General features: G+C 43.5%; 1 protein-coding gene across 8 annotated transcripts in view; it reads right to left on the bottom strand.

The window, feature by feature from the left end:
- The window catches only part of rere (arginine-glutamic acid dipeptide repeats), a 530,103-nt gene that overhangs the window by 19,028 nt on the left and 497,340 nt on the right, over window positions 1-13,735 (bottom strand). For all 8 annotated transcript variants that reach the window (XM_033048501.1, XM_033048500.1, XM_033048503.1 and 5 more), the window contains 3 exons: window positions 8,497-9,806; window positions 8,044-8,266; window positions 4,135-4,855 (listed from right to left, as the gene is read on the bottom strand). In XM_033048501.1, the coding sequence (XP_032904392.1) occupies window positions 4,135-4,855; window positions 8,044-8,266; window positions 8,497-9,806 (2,254 nt within the window). The remainder of the gene's footprint in view (window positions 1-4,134; window positions 4,856-8,043; window positions 8,267-8,496; window positions 9,807-13,735) is intronic.

Here is a 13,735-nt window from a genome sequence, read left to right as displayed (position 1 = left end):
CAGCTAAAACCTAGAGCAGCGGATGCAATAGATGAGGTTGGAGGAGGTGCAGCTGAACCTCTGCCGCACCTGGAAAGACTGCTTGTGTCCATGGATGGAGTCAAGGGGGGAGGTAAATCGACAAGTGTAGCATTTCCTGCGGTTGCAAGGGAAATTAACAGGGGAGGGGGTGGTTTGGGTGGGAAGGGGCGAATTGACCAGGGAATTACGGAGGGAGTGGTCTCTGCGGAAAGCCGAAAGGGGAGGAAATGAGAAGATGTGGCCAGTGGTGGGATCACGTTGGAGGTGGCGAAAATGTCGGAAGATTATCTGTTGTATGTGACAGCTGATAGGGTGGAAGGTGAGGACAAGGGAGACTCTGCCCTTGTTACGAGTGGGGGGGATGGGAAGTTAGAGCAGAGTTGAAGGGTATAGAAGAGACCATTTACTCTAGATATTTTGAAGTCTATACTATTGTATGTAGCGTGCACATGGGTGTTATGTTAAATATCACAGAACTTACATTTAAACATACTAGGATGGAGAGGCCGAAAAATGCAAATTCTACCAATTAAATTAATAGAACATAGTCAAGCACATGAACAATGAATAGTCCACAAAGGCTGTGCGGAACATAATGCCAAGTTAAACTGATCTCATCTGCCTGTACATGATCCACATCCCTCCATTCCCTCCACACCCAGGTGCCTACCTAAAAGCCTCTAAAACACCACTATCATATCTGCCTCCACCACCACCACCACTGGCAATGTGATCCAGGCCCCCACTACTCAAGTGTAAATTCCCCAACATATCTCCATTAAACATTCCCCCTCTCACCTTACAGCTATGCCCTCTAGTGTTGGACATTTTCACTCTGGGGGAAAAGGTTCTGACTCTCTGCCCTATTTCTGCCTCTCATAATGCTATCAATACTGCAGTACAATAGCAAGTGGATGAATCTATTGGCTTACCAGTTCCTGGTTTGGCAGTGCGGTAAGCATGGTCAATTAGCGCAATTGTGAATAACCACCAAAGACATCAGTGATTTACAATGTGGTAGAATATAGATCAGATAATTAAAAATCTGATATTTAAGAAACAAAGAGGAATCTGGGGTCTCAGATTCCAGCTTAAATTACATGCAATGAAAATGCTTAATCAAGATTCAACATAACAGAGGGGAAATGGCCACCATTTATCAGTTTACTAAGAAGAAAAAAATCTGCAGTTATTGCTTTTGTCTTGGTCAGTTTGGATTTTATTTGATCAAGCCCTGTTTTATCTTTGTGTTGGGCTATCTTGTATTTCTGCACTCAATTTATTATGCGTGCACATCAGTTCAGCATCGTTATTGGTAAAGTGAGAGTGGAAAAAGATAATTCATATTTTCAAATGGCGTACCAAGACACTTACCTCAGTGTTGAGAGTGACTGTTTGAGATTTCCTCCCACGTTCATGACTGTGAGCTAAGCAGTTCTTGTAAGTGGGAGTTGAGAATGTGCACTCTCAACCCAAAGGCAAGTACCTTCTCCTGCTGTTATGCAATTTTATTACTCATCGTAATTTTATCTTAATTACACATTTTTAAGAGAACCACCAAATATTGTGTCACACAATTTCTTTCTTAAATAATATCCGACTTGATTAGACTTCAACGTTAAATGGTAGCTAACCTGGGTTGCCAAGGAAACAAGGCACTGTGTGTTTGAGTTTGTAAGGCACGGCAGCTCATGATTTTGATCATTGATGTTTCCTGATAACATGGATCTTGTACATTGAAAATATATTTGCATGAAAATATTTATCGTTTCAGACATTAGCATTTTATGTCTCCATGTGTTCTGAAAAATAATATTTTGCGCCTATAGTGACATGGGCAGCACGGTGGCGCAGCAGTAGAGCTGCTGCCTCACACCAGCTGACCTGGATTCGATCCTGACCCTGGGTGCTGCCTATGTGGAGTTTGCACGTTCTCCCTGTGACTATGTGGGTTTTCTCCGGGTGCTTCGGTTTCCTCCCACATCTCAAAGACGTGCGGGGGTTGTCGGTTAATTAGCCTCTGCAAATTGACCCCAGTATGTAGGACATAGAACTAATGTACAGGTGATCGATGGTTGGCTTACAACGGGCTGTACAACGGTTGCTTGTTTGTAACCTGGGTTGGACTAATGTGTATAGTGACCATATCACTGAATATTTTACTTAAGAGAAACAAAAGATTTAATATTTTTTATTGTTCAGAAAAATGCTAAAGCACTGAAATGTGTAAAACACTTAAAAACTGAGGAAAAAGAGCTCTTCATTGGTACTGAATTTGTATAATTATAATTAACGTTGATTAAAAACTAAATAGTCAAAGAGCTGCAGAGCACGGAAATAGGCCCTTCGGCCCAACTTGCCCATGCTGACCAAGACTTAATTTTAATTCATCCCAATCACTTATCATTCAATTATTCATTAAGTAGTGAAAGACGGCGTTTAAACTTCACTTTGATGATGTGTATTATAAATACACATTATATACTTTCAGAAATGTTGTTTCTTCTTCATTTTTATTGGTGGCAAGGACCACTTTTACAACTTCATTTACTGCATTCATACGTCTTAAGTTTCATCTTACTAGCATGAAATTAAAAAGCAACAATGGAAAGTATATCACATGTTAGAACTTCATGTTCAAAAGACTAGAACACAGTTCTTGCTCTCAATTGCCAGAATGGATTAAACCAGTGCAGAAGATCAGGTAATTTTAACTAAGAAGTTGTTCTGCTGTAAACCATTGTGTGGTATTATTGCTAGTTCCAGAACAAACCTATATCAGGCCCTGCCCACCAGGCCTGGTCAAAAATCATAAGATTCACACCATTGTGTGCCCTGAGAAATCCTCTTCAAATTGTACTCGTGCTTCGTTCTGCTTTATAGTCACCAGTTACCACATTTGTGACATTATATAAAAATAAAACAAAATACCCTCAATTTTTATTAAGTCAATTCAAGAATAATAGAAAATTTAGAAATAGAAAAATTATGAAACAGATTTGTAACACTTTTTTCTTGTAAATCTGATTTTCAGCTATTCAGGCAGCTAAAAGTTACTGGCTTAACTGTTTGTTTACTGATCCCTCTGTACAGTTTCAGGAGTTTTGATTTAAAAAAAAGTGGGCGAGTAACTGAATAAATAGAGAGAAACAAAATGGAGAGAAACAAAAGATAACTAATTGCATTCTGTTGCGTTTCTTGATTGAACTGATTTGTGGAGAAGGTTTCCGTACCATTGAGCATAATATCCCAACAGTTGCCAAAGTAGAAACTTCATCTCAACCCAATTTTAAAAACACCAACAAAATGTCAGTCATAAAGAGATACAGCATAGAAACATGCCCTTTGTCTCACAGAGTCCACGCTGACCAACAACCTCCCATTTACACTGATCTAATCTAACTTCATTCTCAAGATAGACACAAAATGCTGGAGTAACTCAGCGGGACAGGCAGCGTTTCTGGATAGAAGAAATGGGTGATGTTTCAGGTCAAGACTCTTTTTCAAAAGTCTTCTTCCTTAGAAGACCCTTCTACAACTTGAAGAAGGGTCTCGACCCAAATCGTCACCCATTCCTTCTATCCAGAGATGCTGCCTGTCCCGCTGGGTTACTCCAGCATTTTGTGTCTATCTTCGGTGTAAACCAGCATCTGCAGTTCCTCCCTACACTAACTTTATTCTCCCCGTATTGTCTTCAATTACCCCCCGGATTCCATCACTCACCTGCACACAAGGAGAAATTTCCAGCAGTCAATTAACCTACAAAAACCTATGATGTGGGTGGGGGGGGGGGGGGAAACCAAAGCACCCAGAGGAAACCCACGCGATCACAGGGAGAATGTGGAAAGTCCACGCAGATGGAACCCAAGATCAGGATTGAACCCAGGTCTTTGGTGCTGAAGCAACTCTACAAACTGCGCTGCCCCTAAAATGAATTCCGCATCCGTAAGGAAATCATAAAACCGGTGCTGAAGGTGTGCAACCAAAAGCCTTCTTTCTAGTTGTATCCACCCAGCAAAAGTATCTTCAGATTCTAAAGTTAAAATACAAGCCGGCTTGGCATATGATTAAATATCCTTTTGGTTGTTAATAATCAGCATCCAATCAACTCACCTTGATGTAACGGGTCTTGCTGATGTAGGTGTAAGTGTGAATGTATGTGTGAATGTTGATGGTGATGTGGCGTCACATTGAACATCTGTAGTCTTGTAAGTGGGTCATTTGCAAGTGATGCCATGCGCTCAGCGTGTATTCTCTCTGCTGCCAGTCTGTCAGCGTAGGACATCTCGGGCCGCAGCTGAGGGCCCGCAAGAGCGAGTCTTTCTCTTTCCAATGGATTCAACCCGTGGTGGAAAGGAGGGAAGGGATGAACCCCCGCTGCGGGTTGGATTGTTAAGGCACCGTGCCTAGCAAATGGATCCATGGGATTAGCAGCTGGATGAAGGCCTTCCAGTTCAGGAGGTTTAACCTCAAAACCCGGCTTCATCCTCTCACGGAACTCCCTTTCGCGAATCTCTCTCTCCCGAATCTCTCGTTCACGCAGTTCTCGTTCTCTCATCCCATGGTCAGCGCTGTAGAGGCTAGGCATATGGTAAGCCAGGATGGGATCAGATGCATTTAATGGAACAAAGAATGGGTGGTTACGGTTGGTTGGGGACATAACATGTGGCCTCGCATATTCACTGAGTGTCCTTAGTGCTGGGGTATCAGGTCCAATGTAAGGAGGAACAGCTGCAATGGTCGTTGGTGGAGGCTCAAACGAAGGTCTTAAATGCGTTGGTCCAACAAGCTGAGATTCCGCCATGCGACTCTCATGGGAAGAGCTGGATGCTTTCTGTAAAGGAATCAATTTAATAGAATTTAATAAAAGAAAAGTGCACATTCTGGGATTGAAAACTGTAAAATGCTAGAAATTACACCAAATTAGCCACAAGGAAATAGGAGCAGGACGTGGAAACAGGCCCTTCGGCCCACTGAGTCCATGCCGATTTGCAATCACCCCATACACTAGCACTATCCTACACACTAGTGACAATTTAAAATTTTACCGAAGCCAATTAACCTCTACGTCTTCGGAATGTGGGAGGAAATCGGAGCATGCAGAGAAAATCCATGCGGTCACAGGGAAAGCGTACAAACCCTGCACAGACGACACCCATAGTCCGGATCGAATCTGGGTCTCTGGCACTGTGAGGCAGCAACTCTACCAGTACCCAACTGTACCGCCCTAGGAGTTGGTCACTCAACCTCTCAAGCCTGCCCTGGCATTCAGTATGATTGTGTTAGCCAGTGACAGGTCTCAACTTCCCAGGTTAAGGAGTCCCAAAATAACCCTCCACTACTTGATCTTCAAAATGTATCCATCTTCTCTTTAAAAACCTTTGACGATCTTGTCTCGGAAGCTTTCCTGGTCAGAGAATTGTAGAGATTCACCACCCTCTGTGAGATGACCAGGATTAATCTAACTTAATATGTTGCTCCCTTTCTTCACACGGTTTATTTGTTGACATGCTTTTTCAGGTCAGGTCGGGGGGAGTTCCCCCCGCCACGGGTACCATGTAATCCCGTGCAACCTGCTCCATGGTCGGATAGTCGGCGACTAAACTGTCTGCCACACCTGGTTTGCCAGGTGAGGAAGGGGCTGTGGACCCCCAGAACAAGACCTATCAAAGGGCGGATGAGCTTCTGGCGAGCCAACGGCCATCCACACTTCAGTCGAAATTACAATCACTGTCGTACACAGCATTGTAAGGAATGATGATGATAAAGCACACACACCAAAATCCTATACCTCCAGCAGCGGAAGTCCGCAGGAACTGGAGGACAGAGATGTGTGGAGCGTCCGTCACCGTTCCCGTTGGAAACCAGCACCACTGCGTCGCTAATGTTTTCAACGATGATGAATGAATTTTTCACATCATCTTTTTTTTATTTCTAGTTCCTATTAGCAAACACTCAGCACCAAAACTTGTCATTCACCATTATGGAGGATAATTAACCCGCTGTGATAGTTCAACATCTACATTTGCAATAATGCATTTATGTGAACTATGTGAATTGCTATCAAATCTAAGAAGCAGCAAATACTTGCAAAAAAGAGTTAATTGTGTGAACAAAGGTTTACAAAACCTGGAGGATTTGTATACAATTGATCAATTTTCCTTTATTGCAACAATTGAGGGAATTTGGATAATATTCTCCAACATTTTATCATTTGGCAAAAAGCTTTGAATATTTTAATAAACTGCACATTAACAACCAAACTTCTGCAATCCAAATTTAGACTATATTGCAGCTGTTTTCCATTAGCTCCAAACACCAGAATCGCACGAACAGTAAGAGAATCTCTTCATCAGTAAATGGGTCAGGATATAAAATATCACTGCAAATAAAACCCAACTTTTCTAATTGGCAAAATGAGCTGCTGGTAGATGAAATAGATCTCCGGGTAGCTACTGGGAGCAGTTAGTCATTTGTGCGTATTTTTTGTTTAAACGATGATTTCTCTTTTTTCCATGAGGTAAGTCTGCCAAGCATTTTCCAAAGAAATGAACAGGGCAGACAACGTACTGCTAAACCTGGGGCAGGGTATTTTTGGCAGAAATGCATGATTCTGCTGCAGGTAATAACTCATTCCTCACTTCCGATTATGGACTGCCATTGACAAAACATCTTCTGAATACCGAAAAGATGTTCACTGGTGATAGTGCCACACAATTTCTTGATTAGTACGGGTGTCAGGGATTATGGGGAGAAGGCAGGAGAATAGGGTTAAGAGGGAGAGATAGATCAGCCATGATTGAATGGCGTAAACTTGATGGGCCGAATGGCCTAATTCTGCTCCTATAACTTATGAACAGTGCTATTTCCTACTTGTTACAGAGAACAAACAGGGATTTCAGCCCAACTTGTCTGTGCCAGTGTTTATGTTCTACCATCTCTTCCACGCCTCTCGTCAACAGTGACCTAAAGAAGTAGATTTGACTCCTGATGGACCATCAATAACCAAAGATTGGACAAATACTTGCCCAGCATTCCATGAGACCACTGGAACTATTTTTACAGCAATGTTTAACCAAAAACACATGTTGTGATTTGAAGAAAGTGTGAGGAAAAGTTCTTTCCATTCACAAACTAGGCTAGCTCAAAGACACGGCTAAGGTTCTGTTTTTCCACAGTCTGACTGCAGAAATTCAGTCGTGTAGAAACTTCTCAAGGTGCTGATCCACTTAGAGCTCCTACCCCATTAAATCAGCCATTCTGTGAAAATTGATGATACGGGACTAATTAGCCCAACTGGGTTAAAATGCGAGGACTTAGAAGAGTAAGTTAGACACAGAAGAGTTTGTTGAATGTAAAGAGGAGGGGTCAGCATCTATGAAACGTCATTGGTGCATTTTCTATATCATAAAAAGGAGGGCTGGGGAGGGTGGTGGATGGAGTTGGGAACTGCAAAAATCTGAAGTCAGGTCGGATTAATCTGTGCAAGGGAGGGGGGTCTTCAGAGTCGATTAGTGAGTTGAACCTACAATTACAGTTTGGAGTTAAAACATAGCAGGTCTTTTTGAACACAAAAAATTATAGCTGTGCAAGGTAGCATTTCTTGTAAAATCATGTATCATGTAATTCCTTTGCAGTTATTGGGGGTATGAGTAGTAATAAATAGTATTACTTATTTTCAATAATTTCTGTAAGAAAGTTCAGAGTTTAGCTGCACTAAGTATTGGCTAGTTTTACCCCACCAGCATGGGTTCAGATAATTGATATCAGGGGGGACTACCGATGCTCTTCAATTGCATCAGTGAATCATGTTTTCCCCTCCCTAGTGAGTTTATCCAACTATTGCATAAATACATTTAACCTGTTCACCTCAACTTCTCCCTGAGGTAGTGAGTGAGTTCCACGTTTTGAACCACTCTAGGAAAGTAGTTTCTCTCTAATTCTCTGTTGGATTTATTAGCAACCCTTATATTTACGGGCACTTGGCCAAACCAGTCAGCCATTCCAACACGGTGCACCTACCGCTGCTCTCTCCGCTTCCCTCTCACGTTCCCGCTCTCTTTCCCTCTCTTTCTCTTTCTCTTTTTCCTTCTCCTTCTCTTCTTTGGCCTTCTGCTCCGCTTCTCGCCTGGCCTTCTCTATCACTTCTTCCCGCTTCTTGGCCAGCTTTGAGCCTTGCAATGGTACAAAGTACAAGTCTGTTCTTGCACAGGAGTTGTAGCCACGATCCAAATACTTAATGAACCTGAAACAATGCACAAAGGGGAAACGTCGTTAAACTAAAACCTTACAGGTTTTTAATTGCAAGTTACAGGGCAAAATAAAACTAAAAGCTTGCGATAATTTTTTGAACAGAAAAATATCACATCATATATAATTACCCCAGGCATAAATTTAAAAAAAGCATTTTGAATAGTGGCGGTTGTTCAACATATTTTATGAAGTGATCAGTAATAATGAATAAAGAAAGGTCACCTGGCTGACTGACTGGCGTGGCTCGGAGTGCTAACCACTGTTGGCTCTGGAGATGGACTTCTGTTTGGAGATGGTGGAGGACTATCTGGGTCCTCTTGCTCGTCCTGGATTTCCTCTTTAATCTGAATGTTGGTCATGGTGGCAGGAGGGGTGTTTGAAACGTTGCCGGTGGAACACATGGATGTCACGATGGATGCTGTAGGCTGAATGGCAGAAATTGGCGCCACGCTGGAGGCGGAGGTTGCCGACGAAGGCGCAATGTTGGGAGCACCAGACGGGATGAAGGAATGCTGGGCATAGGGAGGCTGGGGAGGAACTTGGTGGGGCACGGCTTGGGGATGCGTTGTGCTTGTCGGGAGATTCTGGGCCTGGGTTAACACAGGGGGTTGTGCAGGGGGAGGCTGGATCTGCTGCGTTTGGGGCATTAACTGCAATGGTGGTGGGTGAACGGAGGGGGTATGGTGGGTAGTCAGGGAACTCAGCGGCTTTAAAGCCGGCGGAGGCGGAAGATTTGAAGGCATCTGTGGGAACGGAGGATGGCCTGCGAGATGGGTCGGTGGTTTATGGGACTGCTGGTTGGAAATGGGTGTAATTGGAGTTGTGGGCGGCGGTTTAATATGAGGCATCGTGACAGGGGCAGGCAGCAAAGGCTGCTCCCTCGGAGGCTGCAGCTGGGCGGGCAGAGGCAGCACCGGGACCTGCGTCGGAGTGTGCGGCTGCCCCGTGGCCGGTACCTGGGCGGACGAGGCCTGTGCGATCTGAGGCGGGGGGTTGATGGAGAACGATGGCCCTTGCAGCTGGTGCTGGATGTGAGCGGGGGCCTGCAGCGGGTGAGGCAGCGGCTGCACCAGCGAATGGAGCGGGACCTGCGACTGCGGCAGGGGCTGTGACTGAGGCTGCAGCTGCTGCTGGATCGGCGGGTGAGGCGACGTGAGTCTCTGGGGATGGAGCTGCGGCGCAGGCTGAATCAGAGAATGAGGCGGTGTCTGACTCCGAGGCAGTGGAACCGGGGACAACGTTTGAGGAATGGATACGGCGCAGGAAGATGCCGGTGGGGGCATTTGTGGCGGTTCCAGTGAAGTTAGAGGCATGGAGGCACATGGACTCTGATGGACTTGAGGCTGAGACTGCAGCACTTGCTGCTGAGCCGAGGAATCAGAATCACTCTCATTGTCCCTTGGGCTTGGTATACTAGGTGACGTGCTGCGATTGTCCTGATCAATATCCTTTGGATCGCTGCTTCCTTCATCATTTACACTGCGGCTGTCAGAACTCTCCCCTTCCGATGGTGAGTTTGGCCGGCTGATCTCCTGTTTTGATTAAAAAAATAGCACAAATCATCAACTAGTACTTGGTCAAATTAGTACCTGCTTATTCCAGCATTTGGTCAAACTACCGGTAAGTAAATGGTAAACGGTCAGAAAGGTCCCAACCTGAAACATCACCGACCCATGGACTCCAGAGATGCTGCCTTACCTGCTGAGTTACACTTTTTGTGCATTATCCAGCGTCTGCAATCCTAAATGCTTTATGAACTTTCATCGGATATGATAAACTTTAAAATAATCGCTGTACAATTTAGTGGAGTTTGCCAACGAAGAGGCATGTTAGGAGTTCCAGACGGGATGAAGGAATGCTGGGCATATGGCGGCTGGGGAGGAACTTGGTGGGGCATGGCTTGGGGATGCGTTGTGCTTGCCGGGAGGTTCTGGGCTTGGGTTAACACAGGGGCTTGTGTAGGGGGAGGCTGGATCTGCTGTGTTTGGGGCATTAACTGCAATGGAGGTGGATGAATGGATGAATGGTATGGTGGGTGGAAAGGGAACTCAATGGTTTTAATCACAGCACAATAAAGATGCCAATTCCAAACAAAATGATGAAGGGACTGTGTCGTGATTACAGCATTTCACTGATTTTGCTTCCCAGCTGTTATCAGGCAACTGAACCATCCAACCAACAACAACAACTAGAGAGTAGTACTGAGCTACTATCTACCTCATTGGAGACCCTCGGACTATCTTTGATCGGGCTTTATCTTGCACTCAATGTTATTAATGTTATTCCCTTTATCATGTATCTGTATACTGTGGATAACTCGATTATAATCATGTATTGTCTTTCCGATTATGTGGTTAGCGCGCAATTAAAGCTTTTCACTGTGGTATACGTGACAATAAACTAAACTCAACTTAACTCGTAACAGTGCCACCTCCAATACTTTCTGCCATCCAGGCAAGATGTGACCGTTTTATTAAATAAATGAGATTTAAGCAGGGTTGATTTAGAAAGGCATCAAAAGGGATTGCAGCACACAAACCAGTTTCACTCTGATGTTCCCACCCATATGAATTTGCAATTGTTGACAATGAAAAACAATATTCCACCGACAATGCTGTAACATTTGAAGCAACCTGCCAATATAACCAAAATCACTTTATACACAGTTTTGTGACTCAAATTTGGAGACAAAACCCTTGTTTCAATCTATAAATATGTTCTTGGAGGGCCTTCTCTTTCCATTCAATGATCCTCAATCATTGCCATATACCACAGTTACAACACTGCCTGGAATATTATATTGACATCTCTCTTTCCCTTGGTTAAAATTGCATCTTCTTTTTTAAATTTACATTTAAACTGGAAGTCGCCATTTTGACATTTATATCGGCCTTTGGGATCATTTTAAAATTTAATATGTCAAATAAAAATGAAAATAAAGCTTCATAACATCTGGGCCTGGGTTTTCTTTAGCCCGCAACAGTTTGAGATTTTTCTGCTCATTTCCAACGTAAATCTCAACAATGTTTTTGGGGAACTATCATGTTTGAATCGGCTTAACAGAATCCATCGCGAGCTAAAGTCTACAATTTCTGCTAAACCTAGAGGTAGGCTCCTCACTCTTGTACACTTGGCCTTTCTTCTGTTTTCATTGTCCAGGTTGACAGAAAATGTATCAATGAAAGCAGTGCTGCTTCCTACCTTACATACTTTAGCAAATCATCTCTAGTTCTAGAATTTAAAACCTGGTTCATTGTTCCCAGGAGGATGTAACCATCGTACTGATCACCTTAGATTCAATTCAAATGGGAATAGAATTTTACAGACCACAAACCTACAGCCTACGATAAACTATAAGCTGTTACAAGATAGTGATTCCTTTTCAGGACTTTTACTGCCGACTTGGATCGCCAGAACTTCACTGTATTTCCGATAAATGTAATCAATTTACTGTCAATTAATTAAATATCCACTTATGGCCCATCTAGACACAACTACCGAGGGAGGTGGGACATTGTTCCCATTGTGCAACTTTCCCTAAACTCCGCCTTCTTTCAAGTATACTCTAATAGTAAAACAAAAAGCAAATATAATTCTTCAGGTGGGAATAAAACTGGCTCAAATTAAACTGCTGATCCTCATATGTTCATAAGTCATAGGAGCAGAATTAGGCCATTCGGCCCATCAAGTCTACTCAAACAATCTTTCATGGCTGATCTTTCCCTTTCAACCCCATTCTCCTGCCTTCTCCCCATAACCCTCGACACCCTCACTAATCAGGAATCTGTCAACTTCCGCCTTAAAAATACCCAATGACTTGGCTGAGAAGTCCAAAGATTCACCATTCTCTGACTAAAGAAATTCCCCCTAAAGATACACGGCCACAAGCGAGCTGAGAGGAAATTTACAGGTTAATGTGTTGCATGAAAATACAAATCAGCATTGCAATTTGTACACTTTGTCCAGACCACACACAGCCTGTGGCAGCAGCATGTAGTGTCATCATATCGTTGGCATGGAGTGCCTCCAGAAGCTGAATTTCAGTGAACTTGCTTGGCAGCGGCGTTGCTTGTAATGTATATTATTTGTCAAACAACCCATATTCATTTCCCAGTTGCAAATTTCTTTGCAGTCATTCATCAATACTGGAGTCACGGGTAATAGATATCGTTATTTTCTACAAGAACATGAGCAACGAGAGCAGATATTTTTATTTTTTTTGTGTATGGATTCCTTTGTCTTCGTCGTTCACCTTTAGGTTCTTACTGAAAGCTACATATTGAGCAAGAAGAAGTCTTGACTTTGAGTAGTAGAGATGTGAGGAATAAGACAAGATGCAGGTGCAGGCTAATAAGCGCCACTCAACATTTGTGCTGGAAACAAGATGGAGAATGGTCGCGACCAAACTGAGAGGGTCTCGAAGGAGAAATGTTCAATTAGTTTGCCATCGCTGGATTCCAAACCGACAATATCCCGGGAATGTCACGGACCAGAAACGAAGCTTAGATCAGACAATCAATACCAAGGCTGAAGAGCAGGTCAGAGGCTGGGTGTCCTGTGGCAAGCAACTCACCTCCTGATAACCCAAGGCCTGTCCATCATCAAGTTGTCAAGTTAATAGTGCAACTGAATGCTCCCCATCTGCCCAGATGAGCACAGTACAACACCTCTGAAGCAGCTCACTATCATTTGAGATAACGCGGTTATCTTGGCTGTCACCCCATCTTCCACAGGAAGCATTAATTCCCTCCACCAGCGATGCAAAGTGGCCGTTACAAAATGCACTGTGGCTACTCATCCTGCCCTCCCAAACCCGTGATCTCCACCTGCCTCATGGTCTGCCTTCAAAAATCAGTTTACATTTCTTTCACTGACAACAATCTCTGCCGGCAAATAAATGTTCACGTGCAGAATTGACACTTGCATTCCTTTGTCTTTGAGAATACGACACATTGTAGCCAATCCTATTTGTTCATCACATGTGTGATTGGTGACCTGACATTCAGTGGTAAGTTTTATTAAGTCAGGAAGACTTTGAAGGAAGTCTGTGAGAGCCAAAGAACATTACAAGAGGGGTTGGGAAGCTTGAATGTCAATAAATGCCACATAGCTGATAAATTACAAATCAGAGTGAGGGTATGTAGACAAGCTGAATAAGTGGGGAAGTTATTTACTATTATTCTTAATGATTACAATTGAGCTGCATTTCAGAGACTACTCAATTTAGACAGGTACAAGGATAGGATAGGTTTAGAGGGATATGGGCCTAACGCAGGCTGGTGGGACCGGTGTAGATGGGACGAATGGACGAGTATAGATAGGACGAGTGCAGATTTTGGCCAGTGTGGGCAAGTGGGCCTGTTTTAGACTGAATGGCTCCTCTCACACTAGGAAAGACCTGAGGAAAAATCCCGAAACTCAACCAAACCCTCATAATAACAGGAGTACATTTATGCACACT

This window comes from Amblyraja radiata, chromosome 31 (genome assembly GCF_010909765.2).
Source record: "Amblyraja radiata isolate CabotCenter1 chromosome 31, sAmbRad1.1.pri, whole genome shotgun sequence".
NCBI classification, from domain to species: Eukaryota; Metazoa; Chordata; class Chondrichthyes; order Rajiformes; family Rajidae; genus Amblyraja; species Amblyraja radiata.
This window is presented reverse-complemented; position numbering and strand designations above follow the sequence as displayed.